At 43.5% G+C, this 18,425-nt stretch overlaps 1 protein-coding gene across 3 annotated transcripts in view; it reads left to right on the top strand.

Annotated features, from left to right (window-relative positions):
• The window catches only part of DIS3L (DIS3 like exosome 3'-5' exoribonuclease), a 32,139-nt gene extending 13,807 nt beyond the window's left edge, over positions 1 to 18,332 (top strand). For 2 of the 3 annotated variants that reach the window (XM_069597622.1, XM_069597624.1), the window contains exons 5-17: positions 991 to 1,167; positions 2,557 to 2,635; positions 3,928 to 4,107; positions 6,150 to 6,319; positions 7,414 to 7,575; positions 9,475 to 9,722; positions 10,745 to 10,837; positions 13,667 to 14,200; positions 14,962 to 15,116; positions 15,221 to 15,399; positions 16,563 to 16,708; positions 17,480 to 17,654; positions 17,741 to 18,332. In XM_069597622.1, the coding sequence (XP_069453723.1) occupies positions 991 to 1,167; positions 2,557 to 2,635; positions 3,928 to 4,107; positions 6,150 to 6,319; positions 7,414 to 7,575; positions 9,475 to 9,722; positions 10,745 to 10,837; positions 13,667 to 14,200; positions 14,962 to 15,116; positions 15,221 to 15,399; positions 16,563 to 16,708; positions 17,480 to 17,654; positions 17,741 to 18,046 (2,604 nt within the window). In that variant the 3' untranslated portion in view covers positions 18,047 to 18,332. Of the gene's footprint in view, positions 1 to 990; positions 1,168 to 2,556; positions 2,636 to 3,927; positions 4,108 to 6,149; positions 6,320 to 7,413; positions 7,576 to 9,474; positions 9,723 to 10,744; positions 10,838 to 13,666; positions 14,201 to 14,961; positions 15,117 to 15,220; positions 15,400 to 16,562; positions 16,709 to 17,479; positions 17,655 to 17,740 lie in introns of those variants that run through there. The other variant, XM_069597625.1, reaches the window with a different exon arrangement.
• Positions 18,333 to 18,425: the final 93 nt, after the last annotated feature.

An 18,425-nucleotide genomic window follows, 5' to 3' on the forward strand; every position in this document is an offset into this window, starting at 1 on the left:
GCAAACTGTGTGACCGAGGGCTTTATAGCAGTGTATGATAGCAGAGAATAAGAGATACTGTGAAGTTCAGATGAGCAGGAAGCCCAGAATTTTCTTTGGCGACTCGAAGGTAGATTGGAAGGAGTGAGGACAATAAAGTCCTCTTGAAGAAGTGAGCATATGTAGCCTGGACACGAGGTAGATGAAGCGTGGGCAGCCTCACCACACCAGTCTCCTCTGGGTGTTGACCTTGGTGTCTTATCTAGGGCCTCTCTGCAAGTTACACCAAGAAGTACAATAATATTCAGTAATGTTCTACTTGGAGGGGACCCTGACGCTTGTTTGGGAATTATGTCTCATACCAGGTCGTCACATTGGTAGAGCATCCCCACAAAGGTCTCCACATGAATTGTGACTATATCTGTATAGTCACAAAAGAAGATGTGGTCCTCAGGGAGTTTATGAGGCTGGAAAGCCTAACACCAAAGAACAGAACCTCTTTCCTTTCCTCCTCTCTGCGCATCTGAGATTGCCTATAGGTTGAGGGAGGGGAGACTCTGCCTTATTATACTTTACTCCTCACCATTTTTGCCAGGTCATTTAGATTTCTTATAATCTCAAACGTTTCAAGATTTTTTTAAAAGTGCACATGTAGGAGCTTTTCCTCTCCACTCACTGGGGGCTGTTATCTGCAGCAGAGTAAAGACAGGCAGCCCGGATGTGTGCCCATACTTGCCTGTTTTTGGAGAGTGAGGGAGACTTGAAAATGCAGAGTGGTCAGGGGGTAGAAGCGTTCCACGGTAGGAACAGCCTCTCCTGCGGTTCCTTGGGCAAGACTGCCAGGATTAATGAGATGGTAGAACCAGTAGCATGAGGCTCGGGAGGGTACTGCCGTTTAACACCTCTTCAAAACCGCACGCCGGCAGTTCCTGTTCAGGAGTTTTCGAAATGCTGCTATAATAGAACCTTTGTCTCCTGACCATGTTTCTCTCGTGCCTTTATTAAATGCAGAACTACCTGGACAATTTTTGGCCTGATTTAAAGGCCGCCCGTGAGCTCTGTGAGTCTATCCTTCAGTCGCGACGAGAAAGAGAGAATGAGAGTCAGGAGAGCCACGGGAAGGAGTACCCAGAACACGTACCCCTCGAGGTGCTAGAAGCCGGCATCAAGTCTGGGCGCTACGTCCAGGTGAGGGTGGCGGTGGAGGATCGGCGCAGGACCAACCAGTGTGTTTCCTGCTCTTCTTTATCTAGCTCCTGCCCCAGGCCTCTGATTTCAAAGGCTGTCAGCGAGATGGCCTCCGTAAGCCAGAGTCACCAGTGTTCAAGGCGATATGGGAGTCCCCTCCGTAGGCATCGCCCCTGGGTTTGGAGCTACTCCCTAGTGCTCTTAATCAGGTTACACACTAAGCATCGCACAGGTAGCCTTTAAATGCCCCCTGTGGGCTTCCCAGGCGGCGCTGGTGGTGAAGGAACCACCTGCAAATGTAGGAGATGCAAGAGATGCTGGTTTGACCCCTGGGTCGGGAAGATTCCTGGAGAAGGACGTGGCAGCCCACTCCAGTACTCTTGCCTGGAGGATCCCATGGACAGAGGAGCCTGGTGGGCTACAGTCCATAGGATCGCACAGAGACAGACACGCCTTAGCACGCACTGGGAAAGAGAATATCTTTTTGCATTAAGGTCTGGAGATTTGGCAGAATTGTAAAGTTGTTGAAATTTTACTTCCTCATGCCTTTCTCATTTTCCTGCCCCTTTCAAATGTGTCTGTGTGTTATCTCAGGACCCAGGACCCAGATACTATCAGGGTCTTGAGAGGAAATCAAAATTATTATTCAGCTTCCAACAGTTCTATGTGCTTTACTCTGTGTGTGCATGTGTGCACACATGCAGTTTTATCACGTGTGTAAATTTGTGTATTTACCACCACAGTCAAGATACAGAACTGTTCTACCATCAATTTTACATACAGATTTTTACATAGATTTAGGTTGAACCTACCACATTAAACTCCCTCCCTAAAGTGTAGGGTTGTTTTTTTTTTTATTATTTATTTCTTTGTGGGGTCTTTGATCCTTGTTGTGACACGGGAGATTTTTAGTTGTGACATGTGAGCTCTCAGTTGTATGTGGGATCTAGCTCCCTGACCAGGATTTGAACCCAGGACCCCCTGCATTGGGAGCAAGGAGTCTTAGTCACTGGACCATCAGGGAAGTCCCTGAATGTGGGTGTTTAAAACTATATCTGTTGGAGAGGCTAATGCTTCCAATTGGTAATGACGTTTACAGCATTCCTGAGGATATTTTGGGGAAGAAGATACTTTAAAGACTGCTCATGACTTAGGTGAGATAAGTCGTAGCACTTGCAACACTTGGTACAGCTAAGAGTAGGTCAAAATGATGGTACATTCTCTGGAGAAAATAAACGTTGGTAATGAATTATTATTATTATTCCTAAAGAAAGGGATCATAAACCTTATAGGAATATGATGGGGATATTTTCATAAAGTTTTTGAGATGTACCTTTTGGAGGTTAAAACAGATAGAAAAGAAGCTTTTCATATTGATTTTGATTTTAGGGAACTCTGAATGTCAACAAACACAGAGCACAAATAGAAGCTTTTGTTCGACTTCAAGGAGCCAGCAGTAAAGATTCAGGTTCAGTATAAACCTTACATAAATTTCCATGCTGCTTTTTTTACTCTGATATCACACACTGAAGAAAGCAAAGTTGAAATTGTCGCTTCTATATGTGCCGTGTCAGATATCCTCACATGCACCAGTTGTGTGGGATCACGGGCTGTTTTTTTTTCTTCCCTAGCTTTTTTGTCTATAATTTCTGATTTTTTGGTAATAACTCTAAGAAATGGTAATGGCTACCATTTTATTGAGTGCTTATTATGTATCAGATACTATTCTAAGCACTTAAAGTAGGTATTGTTGTTGTTTACTGCCTTTTACACATGAAGAAATTTAACGACAGAAAAGTGAAGTAACTGTCCTGGGATGGTGCACCCGGTAGGCAGTGGGGCTGAACCTGTGAGGTTTTAAGACATTGTCCCGTACTGCATCACTGAGTTATATATTGCCTCATTGGAGTCTTTTAAAAAGTAACACAGATGAAAAAACATGTGTGAATAAATTGGATCATAATAGAGGGTACTGTTAGATCTGCCGTGACAGGGTGAGGCTGGAGGAGGGTGAGAAGCAACAGCTTTCTCCGGGCTTCTGCTTGTCAGGCTCCTAGTTCTGCAGTTTCTGCAGTCCAGTGGCCTGCTGACTGCTCCCTGGCCGCGTGGCCCCTGAAGGTATGGGACAGAGTCCCAGTGTGGGCTGACACGGTCTCCTGCAGGGAAGCTACCTTAAAAGACAGTTGAGGGACTTCCCTGGCTGTCCTTCCCTGGTGGCTCAGAGGTTAAAGCGTCTGCCTCCAATGCGGGAGACCTGGGTTCGATCCCTGGGTCAGGAAGATCCCCTGGAGAAGGAAATGGCAACCCACTCCAGTACTCTTGCCTGGAGAATCCCCTGGATGGAGGAGCCTGGTAGGCTACAGTCCACGGGGTTGCAGAGTCGGACACGACTGAGCGACTTCACCTTCACCTTCACCTGGCAGTCCAGCGGTTAAGAGTCTACACTTCAGGGCAGGGGATGCAGATTTGATCCCTGGTTGGGAAACTAAGATCCCATATGTCAAGCGGTGGGGCCAAAACAAAAAGATGGTTGGGAGTGGCTTTGTGAAAGCGCATTATACAGCATGGCCTCGCAGCAGCCTTTCTTCCTTCCTAACCTGTGGAACAAAAGTTGCCTTCAGTTTGACTTTCCATCTTTGAAAGGAGGGAGCTTTTATTTGCAATAATGCTGATTAGATCTTGAACGGATTATGTTGAAAGGCCTCACTGGCCTCACCCCCCTTGGCTTTATGGGGTTTCTCTGTGCTGCTCCCAAAACAGATCTCGTCAGTGACGTCCTAATCCACGGGATGAAGGCTCGAAACCGCTCAATTCATGGAGACGTGGTGGTTGTCGAACTGCTCCCTAAAAGTGAATGGAAAGGGAGAACCACCGCCCTGGGTGAGAATGACGGTGATAACAAGGCCTTGGGCGAGTCCCCGAGTGAGCCCATGCCCACAGGTGAGCCAGCCCGAAAGCTGCCAGGCCGTCCGAGGGGCCTGTTTATTTTTCCTCTCCTTAGTCCAGAAATACTGCAATTATTAATATATGATATCGTCTCTTTTCCTACATTATCAGTTTCCCGTCTCTGCAAGTTTATTTTGTTTTCATCAGCACTCAAATAGGCTATAATATGTCTCACCTTAAAATAAAAACCCTCTTAGGTCCCACATCCTCTCCAGCTATCGCCGTTTTCTCTGCTTCAGTTTCTGGAGAAACTCATTGAAAAGGGAATTCTCCCTCTCCTCTCCAGTTCCTCTCTCCCTGGTCTCTCCCAAAACCACAACATCCAGGCCCCACCCCCTCCTACCTCTTGTCCTTTGTCAGAGTCACCGGTGACCTCCCTGCCCACAGTGCTCAGCACCTATAACCTGCCAGCAGCATTTGGCTGGCAGATCACCGCCTCATCTCCGGCTGCTGGGCTCTTCTCCTCCACTGGTGGATTCCTCCTTATTCCCTTGCTGGTTCTTGCCCGTCTTACTGTGCTCTCGGATGCACCCGGCCCCCTCCTCTCTGGATCTCTCCCTCTCCGCACACTCTCCCCAGGAGCTGCCTCCAGCCCTCTGACTGTCTCCCCAGCCCAGACCCCCTCCGCAGCCAGTTTTGTCTACTCAGTCATCTGTTTGGCCTCCTCCCCTGGATGTCTAACAGGCACCTCAGACTTTGCGCACCTAATAACAAACTCCTGATTTCTGCCCCCCAACCTGTTTCTCTCCGACTCTTGCGCATCTCAGTAATGGCAAGGCTGTTCTTACAGTTGGTCACCCCAAGACCTTGGAGCTCTCCTCACCTTCGTTCACACCTCAGCATGTGCTGTCCACTCTAGCTTTAAGGCGTGGTCTGGGTCCAGCCGCTCCTGCCCTCTGCCATTTGGCTCCTAAGTCAGTGCACTAAGACCTCCAGGTGAGATTTTCCGGACGCCGCCTCACCTGCCTCCCTGTGCCTGTCCTTGCTCCCAGAGAGTCTTCTCGGCAAGGGAGCCACGGTGATCCTTTTAAAATCTTCAGATCCTGTCAGGGCTCTGCTTCTGCCGCGATGAGCAACTTGTCCTTTACCACCTGAGAAGCAAGCTTTCCCCAAACCTCACACCCCCTTTCCTCACTCAGGTCTCTGCTCAGAAGTCACTTCATTTGAAATAGCTGCCACTCTGACCCTTCACCCCTCCTGGTCACCTTAGGCTACTCTGCAACTCTTAGCGTTCTCACTCCTCACATATTTGTCCCCCACCCCCACAGACACCCAGACTGGCGTGTAAACCCCAAGAAGTCAGGGACTTCGTTCTGATGCAGCTGTATTCCCTGCTGGAACCTAGAACAGGGCCTCATCCCTGTAGGGGCTCCATAAATACTTGTGAAAAGCAAAGATCGCACTTTTAACTATTGCACTTTGCCTTTTCTTGGCTTCAGTCTGTGATGATTAAAAGTTTTACATACCAGACTTATGATTTGTATACTTTTTCTGTGAATAATGTTGAACCAAATGATTTTGGCTGGTAGGAAAATGCAAGACAGTGAAAATGCACAACAGAAGGCATAGGTTTAAAAAGGTGAAAATCAGGGACTTCCCCGGCGGCCCAGTGGTTAAGACCTCATGCCTCCCCTGCAGGGGGCATGGATTCGATCCCTGGTCAGGAAACTAAGATCCCTGCGGTCAAAACAAAAGAAAAAAAAAAGGTGAAAATCATTGACTTTTCCCAACATACCTAAACCTGAGCTTGGTGAAGTCAGGGCCAGAAAGTGGGACTAATGTCTTCTAAAAGTCACACCACAAAAAAAGCGGGGGTGGAGCACATACTAACTGTTTATTTTAAAAATTACCCATCTTAAAAAAAAAAGATCCATCCTTAGAAGGAAGGCAAATGTTTGCATCTCTCAACTTGTGTGGATGTGCTTGAAAAAACTTGATGTTGCATTTCCTGTTTTCTTCCTCACTGCTGAGCTGGTCAGAGTCCAGTTAGCTGACACCTTACCAGTGAAGGTTTCTTTTGTTTTGTTTTCCCAAAGGCAGAGTGGTAGGCATCCTTCAGAAGAACTGGCGGGACTATGTGGTGACATTTCCATCCATAGAAGAGGTCCAATCACAGGGCAAAAATGCTCAGAAAATCCTAGTTACACCTTGGGATTACAGAATTCCCAAAATCCGAATCAGCACTCAACAAGCAGAAGCCCTCCAGGTACCTCCTCTCTTCGCCTCTGGTCTCTGCCAGCTTTCGAGCAGTAGCAGGAAACGCTGTTAACTTCTTTGCATAAGAAGGGGTAAATTATTGATGGCATGTGGCATTCCGAGATCCTGTTTTCTAAAAATTCTAAATATATAGAACCATCTATTAAGTAGTCCTTGGTTAATAAATGAAGGCCAGAGAGAAACTGTCCTAGAAAGAGCTGTGCAGGACAGCTGGAGAGAACATTCATTATCCAGCTGTCCAACACAGAAACTTCCAATAGATACACTTTGCCAACGCTAACAAGCTTTCTTCCAGCAAGTGATATAGAAATACGATTGCTCTGCCCTGTGGGGATGATATAGTGGTACTTCGCAGAATCGATTATCCATAAAGGAACGGAGCCCCGGAGAGAAGACGTAAACAAGAAAGTTAGAAATTAACCTTTACTGTGGCAAAGGGTGTAGGCATCACCCAGTCTGATTTGCCCGATGTTCTGTAGTTTGTAAATGAGACGCTAAAGCAGGATGTCCCCAGCCTGTAACCTGTTCATCGTGTACCTTTCCATCCTGAAGCCTCACTCAGGCTCTCAGAGGCCAGGTGCAATAGCTGCTTTCTGTATCTGTGGCTTGCTGGAATATGGGGCAGTGAGGTTCAGTTCACGCTGATAACCTTCTCCCCACCAAAAGATGTCTTAAGAAATTAGAAAGTAACTCCAAAACACACACAAATTGAAATTTTTTTGCTTTGAAATTTCATCTGGACTGGGCATAGTTGGGCTTTTCCCTTGGGCTGCCTATGTTAACTAGGATGTATCATAGGTGGCTCTGTTCCTCAGCTTTCCATCTCCAGCCCTCTTACTTGGTGCAGAGAGGTAATGCCTCCTTTCAAAGCACTGGGTTAAGCGTTTACCTACCATCTGGCAATTTAGTAAGACAGGAAGAACCCAATAAAAGGAAAAAAAAAGAAAAGAAGATGGTTATTTGTATTACTAAATTGGCCACTCTCTGTGGAGCTCAGTGCTCTTTATCCCTTGTTTGTTTGGTGTTGCTAATTGACCCCCTTAACTCCTGACACTGGGTTTGTGTTTCCCCCTCTCTGTGCAGGACTTCAGGGTGGTCGTGCGCATCGACTCCTGGGAGTCGACATCCATGTACCCAAATGGACATTTCGTGTGTGTTCTAGGGAGAATCGGAGATCTGGAAGGGGAAATTGCAACCATCCTGGTGGAAAACAACATCTCAGTTGTCCCCTTCTCAGAAGCTCAGGTCAGCCTGGCCCCGGTCCTTTGGTCTGATAAAAGGCATTTTCTACTTTTTCGTTTGTTTGCCCTTGTTGTCCTGTTGGTAAGAAAGAAAAATTTTTGTACTGTGTAACAAACTGCTGTCTAAACCAAATGGGAAAAGTTCATTCCTCTTTAACTCTGTGTTTGAACGAGATTAAGTCAATGTCAAGCGCAGTTAGTTTCTTACAGCCTCATAGCTCTCAGATGTTTACATGTTTCCAACTGTGCTTACAAATGGTATGTCAGTAGCTTATAGTCAGTATGCATCCGTCCCCCGGAACTACATGGGCACCTAGTTGTCACAGACCCACTGGGCTCTGCTCCTTGTCTTGTTCATTCAACCAGAGGCCTGCAGAAAGCTGGGGAAGCAGCTTCTTGGGTATACGTCTCTGACCCATGGGTCAGAACAGTCATGCTCATTAAGAAATCATTTCTGTGACCTTTACAGAAAACAAAAATTATATGAACATAAAGCATCAGCTCTTTCCATCAGATTATGATCTGTTAAAAATCCTCGTAAATCTTGTTTATTATTCTTGCATAGCTATGTTCATAGTGCACACAGGCTATTTTTTGCTTCTTGCACTTAAAATTATTTCTATGTGCTGACATAGCCTACTTATTTTTAATAATGATGGCAAATTACTCTATATTGATGTACTCTAGTTTGCTTAAGCTTTCCTCAGTTGTGGAACATTTGGGATTTTTAATGTTTCAGTATTATAAAAGGTGCTACTTCAAATGTTTCATAAACATCACTTTTTTTAAAATGTTTTGATCATTTTCTTTGGAATGTAAAATACTTAAAGTGAGATTACCAAGTCAAAGGGCATAAAAAAATTTAAATAGCTTTTGCTGTGAATTGGCAGGTTGTCCTCCAGAAAAACTGGGCCAGTTTGCATTGTCATTAAGAGCATATGAGTGTTCTTATTTTCATTATAATTTTTGACAGAATAGTAACTATAATAGTAAAAATACTTTAGAATATTTTACATTATTAAAATTTTATGTTTAACATTAGTATCTCGAAATCATTTGTTGACTTGTTTTGACAGCTTAGTGAAAATGTTGGAACAAAATAAAACATGAATTAGACTTCATAGGACTAGAATTCTTCCCTTTTAGCCTACTTAACTGCAAATTGATGGCTTAAATAGGTAATAATGCAGAAAAAAATGCCCAAGATTGATCCTGCTTTAAAAGGGGAATATGCTTTTAATATCTGGGACATGTTGATTTTTTTCAGGGCTTGACTTGAATTAAAAGCTCAAATATATTTAAACAAATGGATCATTTGAAAATGCGGTAGATATTGTACTTTTTATAAGCCACCCATTCATTCTTGCTCCAACCCTCACAACTAAAGAGACCGTAAATGCTCTGGAACATTTCCTGTCAGACTGTAGAGCCTTCAAGGGCATGCAGATTGTGTCTTTCCTGTTGAGTCCCGACTTTCCAGAACCTCACACGGCTCCTGACACCTATTAGGCACCTAATAAATAATTATTGCTCAAAAGAAACAAACATAGGTAGAAGGTAGTGAGTAATGAGGGGCTTCCCAGGTGGTACTAGTGGTAAAGAATCTGCCTGGCAATGCAGGAGACGTAAGAGACTCGGGTTCAATCCTTGGGTCGGGAAGATCCCCTGGAGGAGGAAATGGCAACCTACCCCAGTATTTTTGCCTGGAGAATCTCATGGGCAGAGGAGCCTGGTGGGCTACAGTCCATAGGGTCGCAAAGAGTCGGACACGACTGAGTGACTTAGCACACGCACACAATGAGTAATGAATGGGGTTTCTATGCGGTCACATGGAGAATGTTAGAGAGTTTTTATGGAAACTTCTGGTGCAGAATTGCTGAATCTTGGGCCTCTCCTTGTACAGATGTGTGAGATGCCAGTCAACACACCGGAAAATCCCTGGAAGGTAAATTCCCAAGAGGAACGAGAACGTAAAGACCTGAGGAAAACCCACCTGGTGTTCAGCATCGACCCCAGCGGCTGTGAAGATGTGGATGACACCCTGTCGGTCCGAGCCTTGGATAATGGCAACCTGGAGCTTGGAGTCCACATTGCAGATGTGACGTACTTTGTAGCACCACACTCTTACGTTGACATTGAAGCTAGGACAAGGTACCGCTTTTAGAAGTCAGCACTAGGATTGTGTGTGTGTGTGACTATAACGTGCTCTGCAACTGTGCTAAGTCACTTCAGTCGTGTCTGACTTTTTGCAACCCCATGGACTGTAGCCCACCAGGCTCCTCTGTCCATGGGAGTCTCCAGGCAAGAATACTGGAGTGGGTTGTGATTTCCTCCTCCAGGGAATCTTCCCTATCCAGGGATCAAACCCAAGTCTCTTGCATCTCCTGCGTTGGCAGGTGGGTTCTTTACCTCTAGCGCCACCTGGGAAGCCCATGCTAGTTTCAGATTTTTAAAATAAAGATTTCACAGTCGGGAACAGTCCTAAAGATCCTTCCAGGAAAAAGAAAAAAATTTTTTGAAGTCCACTTCCCCTTTTCCTTTAGAAAAGTAGTATCTTGATCAATTTACGTTTCCTTTATTTGTTTTTCGGCTGCATGTGGGCTTTCTCTAGTTGGGGTGAGTGGGAGCTACTCCCTAGTTGCGATGTGCGGGCTTCTCTTTGCAGTGGCTTCTCTTGAGGGAGGTTGCAAAGGCTTAGTTGCCCCATGGCGTGTGGGATCTTCCCAGATCAAGGACTAAGCCTGAGTCCCATGCATTGGCAGGTGATTCTTAACCACTGGACACCAGGGAAGCCCCTGCCTTTCCTTTTTTAACAAAATCTTTTCACATGTTGTACCCTACAGTGAAATGGGTTAAATTTTTCATGTAGTAATATCCTATTTTATATAAATACTGGGTCATTACACTTTAATTTTTCCTACACAACTAAGATTTGTGCCACTCTGTCTTTCTCTTTTGTATCAGTGGAAGAATGTTCAGCCCAAAGCGGTACCACTTAGAAAAGTGGGAACACAGGCATAGCTTTGTCGCCCAGTCTGCTGCACTTTGCGAAAAGCAGCAGCCTTGGGGGATTGGCGCTGAGCCCTCGGCCATTTCCTCACCGCAGCCTGTGCCGTCAGCAGTTCTGCCTCTTGCTGCCGAAGGTCATGGACCTGCATGTGTTTCGTTCACAGAGCCACCACTTACTACTTAGCGGACCGTCGCTATGACATGCTGCCCGCCATCCTCAGCGCTGACGTGTGCTCCCTCCTGGGAGGCGTTGATAGGTGAGTTGCTTCCTTATTTCTGTCATCAGAACTCGTCTTGGTCCTCCCGTGATGCCTGGTAGCTCTGCTCCTGGCCGCTTCCTACTTTCCCACTGCCCTTCCCACCCTTGCTTCTCCCCTAATCCTCTGTTTGGGGGCAGCTTTATTCCTCGCACCTTCCCTTCCCTTCCCTTCCACTCCTCTTTTCTTTTTGACTCCTTTCGTTCTGCCCAGCTGGGAGCCTGCTTCTCCCTCTTGTTGACTTTTTAAAGTCAAAGTCTAAGAACAAATGTATGTCACTTTGTACATATATGTTCCCTGGTTGACGCTGTTTTTCACAAGGATCACGAACTTAGGGAGTTTTGTGTTTGTTGTAATTAAAGTTTATATCTGTCCTTGAAGCTGAAAATTCACACCTTCCAAAAGATGTTTAGTGAAAGGCTCCCACCTGCCCCTTTCCATCAGTTGCCAATTTCTTATGTATTTTTTTAGATACAATACTGTAACAAAAAATCACTTCCCGTTTTCCACCTTCCTGTATGGGGAAACACCCAGTTCTTCCCCGCTCTTTCTTTCCCATAAGTCTCTCTTGTCTTTACAGAGGGCACATTACATCTGACACTGCTCGCCACCAGACACGTGGAGGTCTTTCTCCACACCACGCTGTTCTCTGCAGCCCCAGCTGGGTGTCCTACAGTTTGATTGAGTTCTGATGCTGTCTTCCCCAGAGATGGCATCAGGTTCCACAGCGTAAGGGCTCAGCCTCGCACAACTGTCCCCCTCTCCCCAACTTCAGACACTGTCACAGGCCCAGATTGTCACCGTGCTTCTGACTGACCTGCTGTAGAATAGAGCAGGGGTCCCCAACCCCCAGGCCATGGACTGGTACCAGTTAGGCACCAGACCGTCACACACTAGGTGAGCAGTGGGCAGGCAAGTGAGCGAAACTTCATCTGTATTTACAGCCACTCCCCATGGCTCACGTTACCACCTGAGCGCCGCCTCCTGTTGGACCAGTGGTGGCATTAGATTCTCATAGCACGAACCCTGCTGCTCTTGACTCATCCTGAAGCCATCCCCAGTCCACCCCTGGTCTGTGGAAAAACTGTCTTCCATGAAACTGGTCCCTGGTGCCAGAGAATTGGGGACCGCTGGATTAGAGCTTTCCACTACTCAGTCCTTGCACTTCAGATGCCAGTTGAAGTCCACATTGTTACCTGTACTTCTAATCAACTGGCTATAAATCAGATACCCAGACCTCCTCCTCGGGTTCAGTTAATTGTTAGAGCAGCTCTCAGAACTCAGCAAAGCAATGTACTTATGTTCACTGTATAAAAGTATATGATAAGGGATACAGGCGAACATCCAGATGAAAGAGTTGTGTAGGGCAAGGTATATGGAAGGAACACAGAGCTTCTAGGCCTGGGGTGCCACTCTCCCAGCACCTCTGTGTGTTCACCAACCCAGAAGCTCTCCAAGCCTCGCTCACTGGGGATTTTATGGAAGCTTCATCACATTGGCGTGATCCATTAGTAACTCCATTTTCAGCCCTTCTCCTCGAGAGAATGAGGGGCAGGATTGAAAGCTTCTAATCATGGCTTGGTCTTTCTAGTGACCAGCCTCCTGCAGGAGCCCGCCTCATTAGAACAAGACATGCCTGTCTCCCAGGAAATTACAAGGGTGTCAGGAGCCCTGTGTCAGGAGGTAGGGACAAAGACCAACATAAGTCTTCTGTTATTTCACACACTAATGTGCATATTTGGACATGTGGTCTTCTTTGTTGTACAAATGGTGACCATATATATACTCTTCAGACTTTGCTTCTTTTTTAACAATATGTATCTTGGAGATCACACCATATTAATAACAGTTCTCTATCTATGGGAATTTGGATTGTTTCCAAGTTTTTGCTATTATAAACAAAACTGCACTGAATTACTTGGAATATAGCTCATTTCACATTTTTAAAAGTACAGTATTTCTGGAAGATAAAGTCCTAGAAGTAGAATTTCTGTGTCAAATGGTATATGCATTTGTGTTTAAAAAGCAAATTGCCTTCCATAGAGGTTATACCAGTTACATTCTCTGTCACTGTATGAGAGTGCTAGTTTCCCCACAACCTTGCCAACACAATATATTGTGTTTTTTTTATCTTTGCCAATTTGATAAATGAACATGGTATCTTAAAAGTGATTTTGATTTGCATTTTTCCTTCTATGAGTAAAGTCATTTTTTTTGTATGCCTTACAGTCATTTGTGTATCCTGTTCTATGAACTCTTTCATGTTTTTTGCCCCTTTTTCTTTTGCTTTCTTGATCTATTAGTAATTGGTATGAAAGAGCTCTTCACATGTTAAGAAATTAGCTTTTTTTTTTTTTTTTTAAGAAATTAGCTCTGTTCTTGATGTCAGTTGCAGATGTTAGCATTATGGTGATAAAGTCATTCTTTACTAAGTGAACTTTTTGCTCATGAACCTGCTGTCAAGACTGATATCTTAGTTCAGTGTTACCTAGTAGCATTCGAAAGGCGTGACTCCTCTTTGCTAGAGAGCCCAGTAGACTTAACTCTAATTCTATCAGTGCTGTGCTGCTCTAAGGAACATGGAGAACCATCAAGTTGGGCTTGCAACAGTTCGTGTGAACTCATTTCAGATTTGCTTAGAGATCCACAGAACCTTGTCTAACCTTGTTTTCATTTTAGGTATCTTTCACCTTAGCAGCTGAGTGTTGGATTGAAACATCAGACCGGAAACCCATAGCAATGTCATTTCTTTCGTTAAATTTAGGCTCTAGTTCTGTTCATTTCAAAAAATGGTAGGATTAACAATGATGAATGTGACTGGTTTTGCAGGTATGCCGTAAGCGTGATGTGGGAATTAGATAAGACCTCCTATGAAATTAAGAAAGTATGGTATGGCAGAACCATTATTCGATCAGCATACAAACTGTTTTATGAAGCAGCCCAAGACTTGCTGGACGGAAACTTCAGCGTTGTGAAGGATATTCCGGAATTCAAGGATCTGGATGAGAAGAGCCGACAAGCCAAGCTGGAGGAGTTGGTGTGGGCAATCAGAAAGCTGACTGACATAGCCCGCCACATCCGAGCCAAGCGAGACCGCTGCGGTGCCCTGGAGCTGGAAGGGGTGGAGGTTCGCATCCAGCTCGATGAGAAAAAGAACATTCACGACCTCATCCCCAAGCAGCCCCTGGAAGTCCACGAGACCGTGGCTGAATGCATGATCCTGGCCAACCACTGGGTAGCCAAGAAGATCTGGGAGAGCTTCCCTCACCAAGCCTTGCTGCGCCGACACCCTCCTCCCCACCAGGAGTTTTTCTCCGAACTCCGAGAGTGTGCTAAAGCGAAGGGCTTCTTCATAGATACACGGTAGTTTCTCTCTTGAAGGGGCAGGAAAATGGAAGGGGTTACTGTACATGTATATATTTTACAGTGGTTATTAAAATGTGACAGCCAGATTTTTGACCAAAAAGAGAAAACTTCTTGGCTTTTCTTCGTTTACTATAATGTAGGTAAAGAGGCTTCCTTTTTTCTTTTTGGCTGCCCCGCATGGCTTGGGAGATTTTAGTTCCCCAACCAGGAATTGAAGCATGTAGTTTTAACCACTGGACCTTGGTTCAATAATTCTTGATTTAAAAAAGAAAAAGTTTATTTATTGACCTATACAGGATGTTTAAGGTTAAGGGTGTTAGGAATTTAACTCGAAAGGTACCTGGCCACCCACTCTGTGCTGAGCGTTAACTTCACCTCATAGGTTCAGCACATTATTCTTCACTGCTTAAGAAAGGTAGTGGAGGGAATTCCCTGGTGAGCCAGTGGTTAGGACTTGGTGCTTTGACTGCGGTGGCCCAGGTTCCATTTCTGGTTGGGGAACTAAGACCCCGTAAGCTGTGCAGTGTGGCAAAAACAGAAAACAATGTTATTTGAATTCTGAAATGTTCTTTGTTTAAATCTCAAAAGCAAGTTAGATTTCTGTAGTTGAAAAAAGTTGCTTCTCTGAAATGTGTCCCAAATAAATTTTAACTATGGGGAGATGAGCATATTCAGTTGGTGAGTAAAGGGTTCTCCTTGAGTGTTGACTTGTAAATTATTGCTGGGGACCAAATAAGAATTTTTCCGTTTTTTGTCAGGTCCAATAAAGCACTGGCTGATTCTCTGGATAATGCAAATGACCCCAACGATCCCATCGTCAACAAGTTGCTTCGATCCATGGCTACGCAGGCCATGTCTAACGCTCTGTATTTTTCCACCGGATCATGTGCCGAGGAAGAGTTCCATCACTATGGTGAATGATTGCAATTTTCTTCTGTTGTGGCCAAAGCCTTGAGCAAACTGTTTAAAGAAGTTTTTTGTTATTGTTATTTTGATTTTTTGGTTTATTTTTTTAAGGTCTTGCATTAGATAAATATACTCACTTTACGTCTCCAATAAGAAGATACTCAGATATTATAGTGCACCGATTACTAATGGCAGCCATTTCAGAAGATAAGAAAATGGAAATTAAGGAAAATTTATTCAGCAATAAAGATCTTGAGGAGTTATGCAGACATATCAACAACAGAAACCGAGTAAGAGGGATTTTTAATTCTCTTACCATCATCTCTTTTGCTAACAGAATATCAACTTTATTGTGTAGTAGAACAAAGTACCGTATATTCCAGCAAATTAAACTCTAGAATTATTCCAATCAATGAGAAAGATGAAAAATCATAAAGTTGGTTGAGTACCTCTCAATACATTTACAAATGTTCTGAAATACTTAATGTGGATTTATGAGATTCAACGAGTCAGATTTTTCCCCCCAAAATGTAGAAATGTGAAAGATTGTCTATCAGCTTACTACCCAAAGATAATAACGATTCTAGACAATGCTTTTTATTTATAAAAATATCCAATCATACCTGCTGTTTGAAGTAGGGCCTTTTTTCACTTAACATTATTATTTATAGATACTGTATCAATATAGTTACATCATTATTTTATAAACTACTTTGTATTTTATTTCATATTGTTGCTATTGACCATGTTATACAACTTAGATAGAACTAGACCATTTGGTTAAACATCAGATTGGAAACTGCCTAAATGTTTAATATTATCTGTATCCAGTTAGAACACTAGTTTGATACTAAACAGTCTTGTAGCCAGTACTCATGTGGGTTTAAATTAAAAATTCAGCTCCTCATTTGCACTAGCCACATTTTACATGCTTAATAGATACGTGTGGCTAGTGGCTACCTATGGGACAACACAGATACAGAATGTTTCCATCATTTCAGAAAGTTTGGTGAGGCAGCAGTGTTCCTGGCAGTCTAGTTTACAATCATCCTCATGTCTATTTTTACAGATTTCTCACATTTTGCCTGGATAAATTCCTGGCAATAATGAATTACTAAATCAAAAGAGGTACACAAAACTTTCAGCTTTTAATTGGAAGATAATTGCTGTACAATTTATAGTGAAATCAGATTAATGAATCTGCCATACATCAACACAAATCAGGCATAATTAAAACTTTCATACCTATTAAGAATTAATTTTCTAAGACATTTTTGAGGGATTGATAAAGGGTCCTACAAAATTGATTTAATTAATAATAGAGAATATTTGTATTAATGGTTTTCTAGAACCTTGCCTTTTTAAAAGACATTGTTTCTTTGGGAATATGAATCACATGTTTCTTCTGGGGTGTCCAGAAGTCCATCATGTTTGGGGCTTGTGCTTCTTACAGGCAGCACAGCATTCTCAGAAGCAGTCTACTGAGCTCTTCCAATGCATGTATTTTAAAGACAAAGACCCAGAAACTGAGGAGCGTTGCATATCTGATGGGGTCATTTATTCAATTAGGACAAATGGTGTGCTTGTGTTTATACCAAGGTATGTTATTTCTAACACAAAAGTTGTTACAAAGTCATAGTTAACCTTAATATAGACACAGTATAGAAATGGTAGGTTCAATTCCTGGGTTGGGAAGATCCCCTGGAGAAGGGAAAGCCTACCCACTCCAGTATCCTGGCCTGGAGAATTCCATGGACTGTATAGTCCATGGGGTCACAGAGTCGGACACGACTGAGTGACTTTCACTTTATAGAAATGGTACATTAGATATCATTCTTTAAAGCACTTTAGCAACTGTTTTGAAGTTACCATATGTACATAATGTAATATATAATTCATTATATGTAAGTATAAAAAAAAAGAGATCCTGGTAGCTCAGATGGTAAAGAATCTGCCTGCAATGCAGGAGACCTGGGTTCAATTTCTGAGTCAGGAAGATCCCCTAGAGAAGGGAATGGCAACCCACTCCAGTATTCTTGCCTGGAAAATTCCATGAACAAAGGAGCCTGGAAGGCTACAGTCCATGGGGGTCACAAAAAGTTGGACAGAACTGAGCAACTAACGCATTCACTCACTTCTGTATAAGTCGTCAGATAGTTTTACTTTCTTCTTTAGCAAAACATTTTGTTTTCGTCTGCTCAATGAAGTAGACATTTGGAGGTTAATCAGATGTAAAAGTTCTTTTTCTTGTTTGTCGTTGGAAGTTTTTTGTTGTTTTTAAGCTGTAAGAAAAACTAGCATTCTAGATAAGTATACAAGATCTGCATACTAAGAATATACTATCTCTGAATTTTTATTCTAATACTTCAGGTTTGGGATTAAAGGTGCTGCTTATTTAAGAAATAAAGATGGTTTAGTGGTCTCATGTGGCCCAGATGGCCATTCTGAATGGAAACCAGGATCCCTTCAACGCTTTCAAAACAAAATCACCTCTACCACGACAGAAGGGGAATCGGTTACATTCCATTTGTTTGACCACGTAACAGTAAGTCTGTATTTAATTAAGCATTGCTTTCAATGCAACAAGCAAAGAATGTGACTTAGTAATAACCACTTTCTCCTCTATGATAGGTGAGAATATCTGTACAGACCTCACGTTGCCATTCTGATACAATACGGCTTGAAATAATAAGCAATAAACCACACATGACACCAGATACAGAACTTTTTCAGCAGAGTTCCCTCTTGCTAAAGAGTGATTTAGTGAAAGAAGTAACTAGATCTGTGGAGGAGGCTCAGCTTGCTCAAGAAGTCGCAGTAAACATCACTGAAGATTGTCAAAAATACTGCCAAACAAAGGGAAGAAGCCTGTACACACTTCTAGAGGAAATAAGAGACCTAGCTCTCCTGGATGTTTCCAACAGTTACAGCATATGAAACTCTTCTGACTTCACTGAAAGAGAACTCTGTCTTCCGTGAGTGTTTTACCGTCTTTTCAACATCAAGATAAACGTTTCTGTGCCATTGAGTGCCACCAATCCCTGATTGCGGGGTGAGGGGGAGGCGAGATTGGGTAGATTGTGAAATGTTTTATCACTAAGTTGCATTAAAGTACAATTAGGTCAGTATGGAAAGTGGTTTTTCAGATACTGGATCACTGAACCCTGGCTCTGCAAAACAGGTTGCCAGTCTTGTTAATAAACCTAGAATTGACTTTTGGCCAGCTTGTCTCAAATCAGTTCTTTTATTGCATTAATTTTCCAGTAATTTCTACCCTGGGCCATTTGGGTCACAGGTCCCTCTGACATCTGCCAGA

Source organism: Ovis canadensis, chromosome 7, assembly GCF_042477335.2.
Source record: "Ovis canadensis isolate MfBH-ARS-UI-01 breed Bighorn chromosome 7, ARS-UI_OviCan_v2, whole genome shotgun sequence".
NCBI lineage: Eukaryota > Metazoa > Chordata > Mammalia > Artiodactyla > Bovidae > Ovis > Ovis canadensis.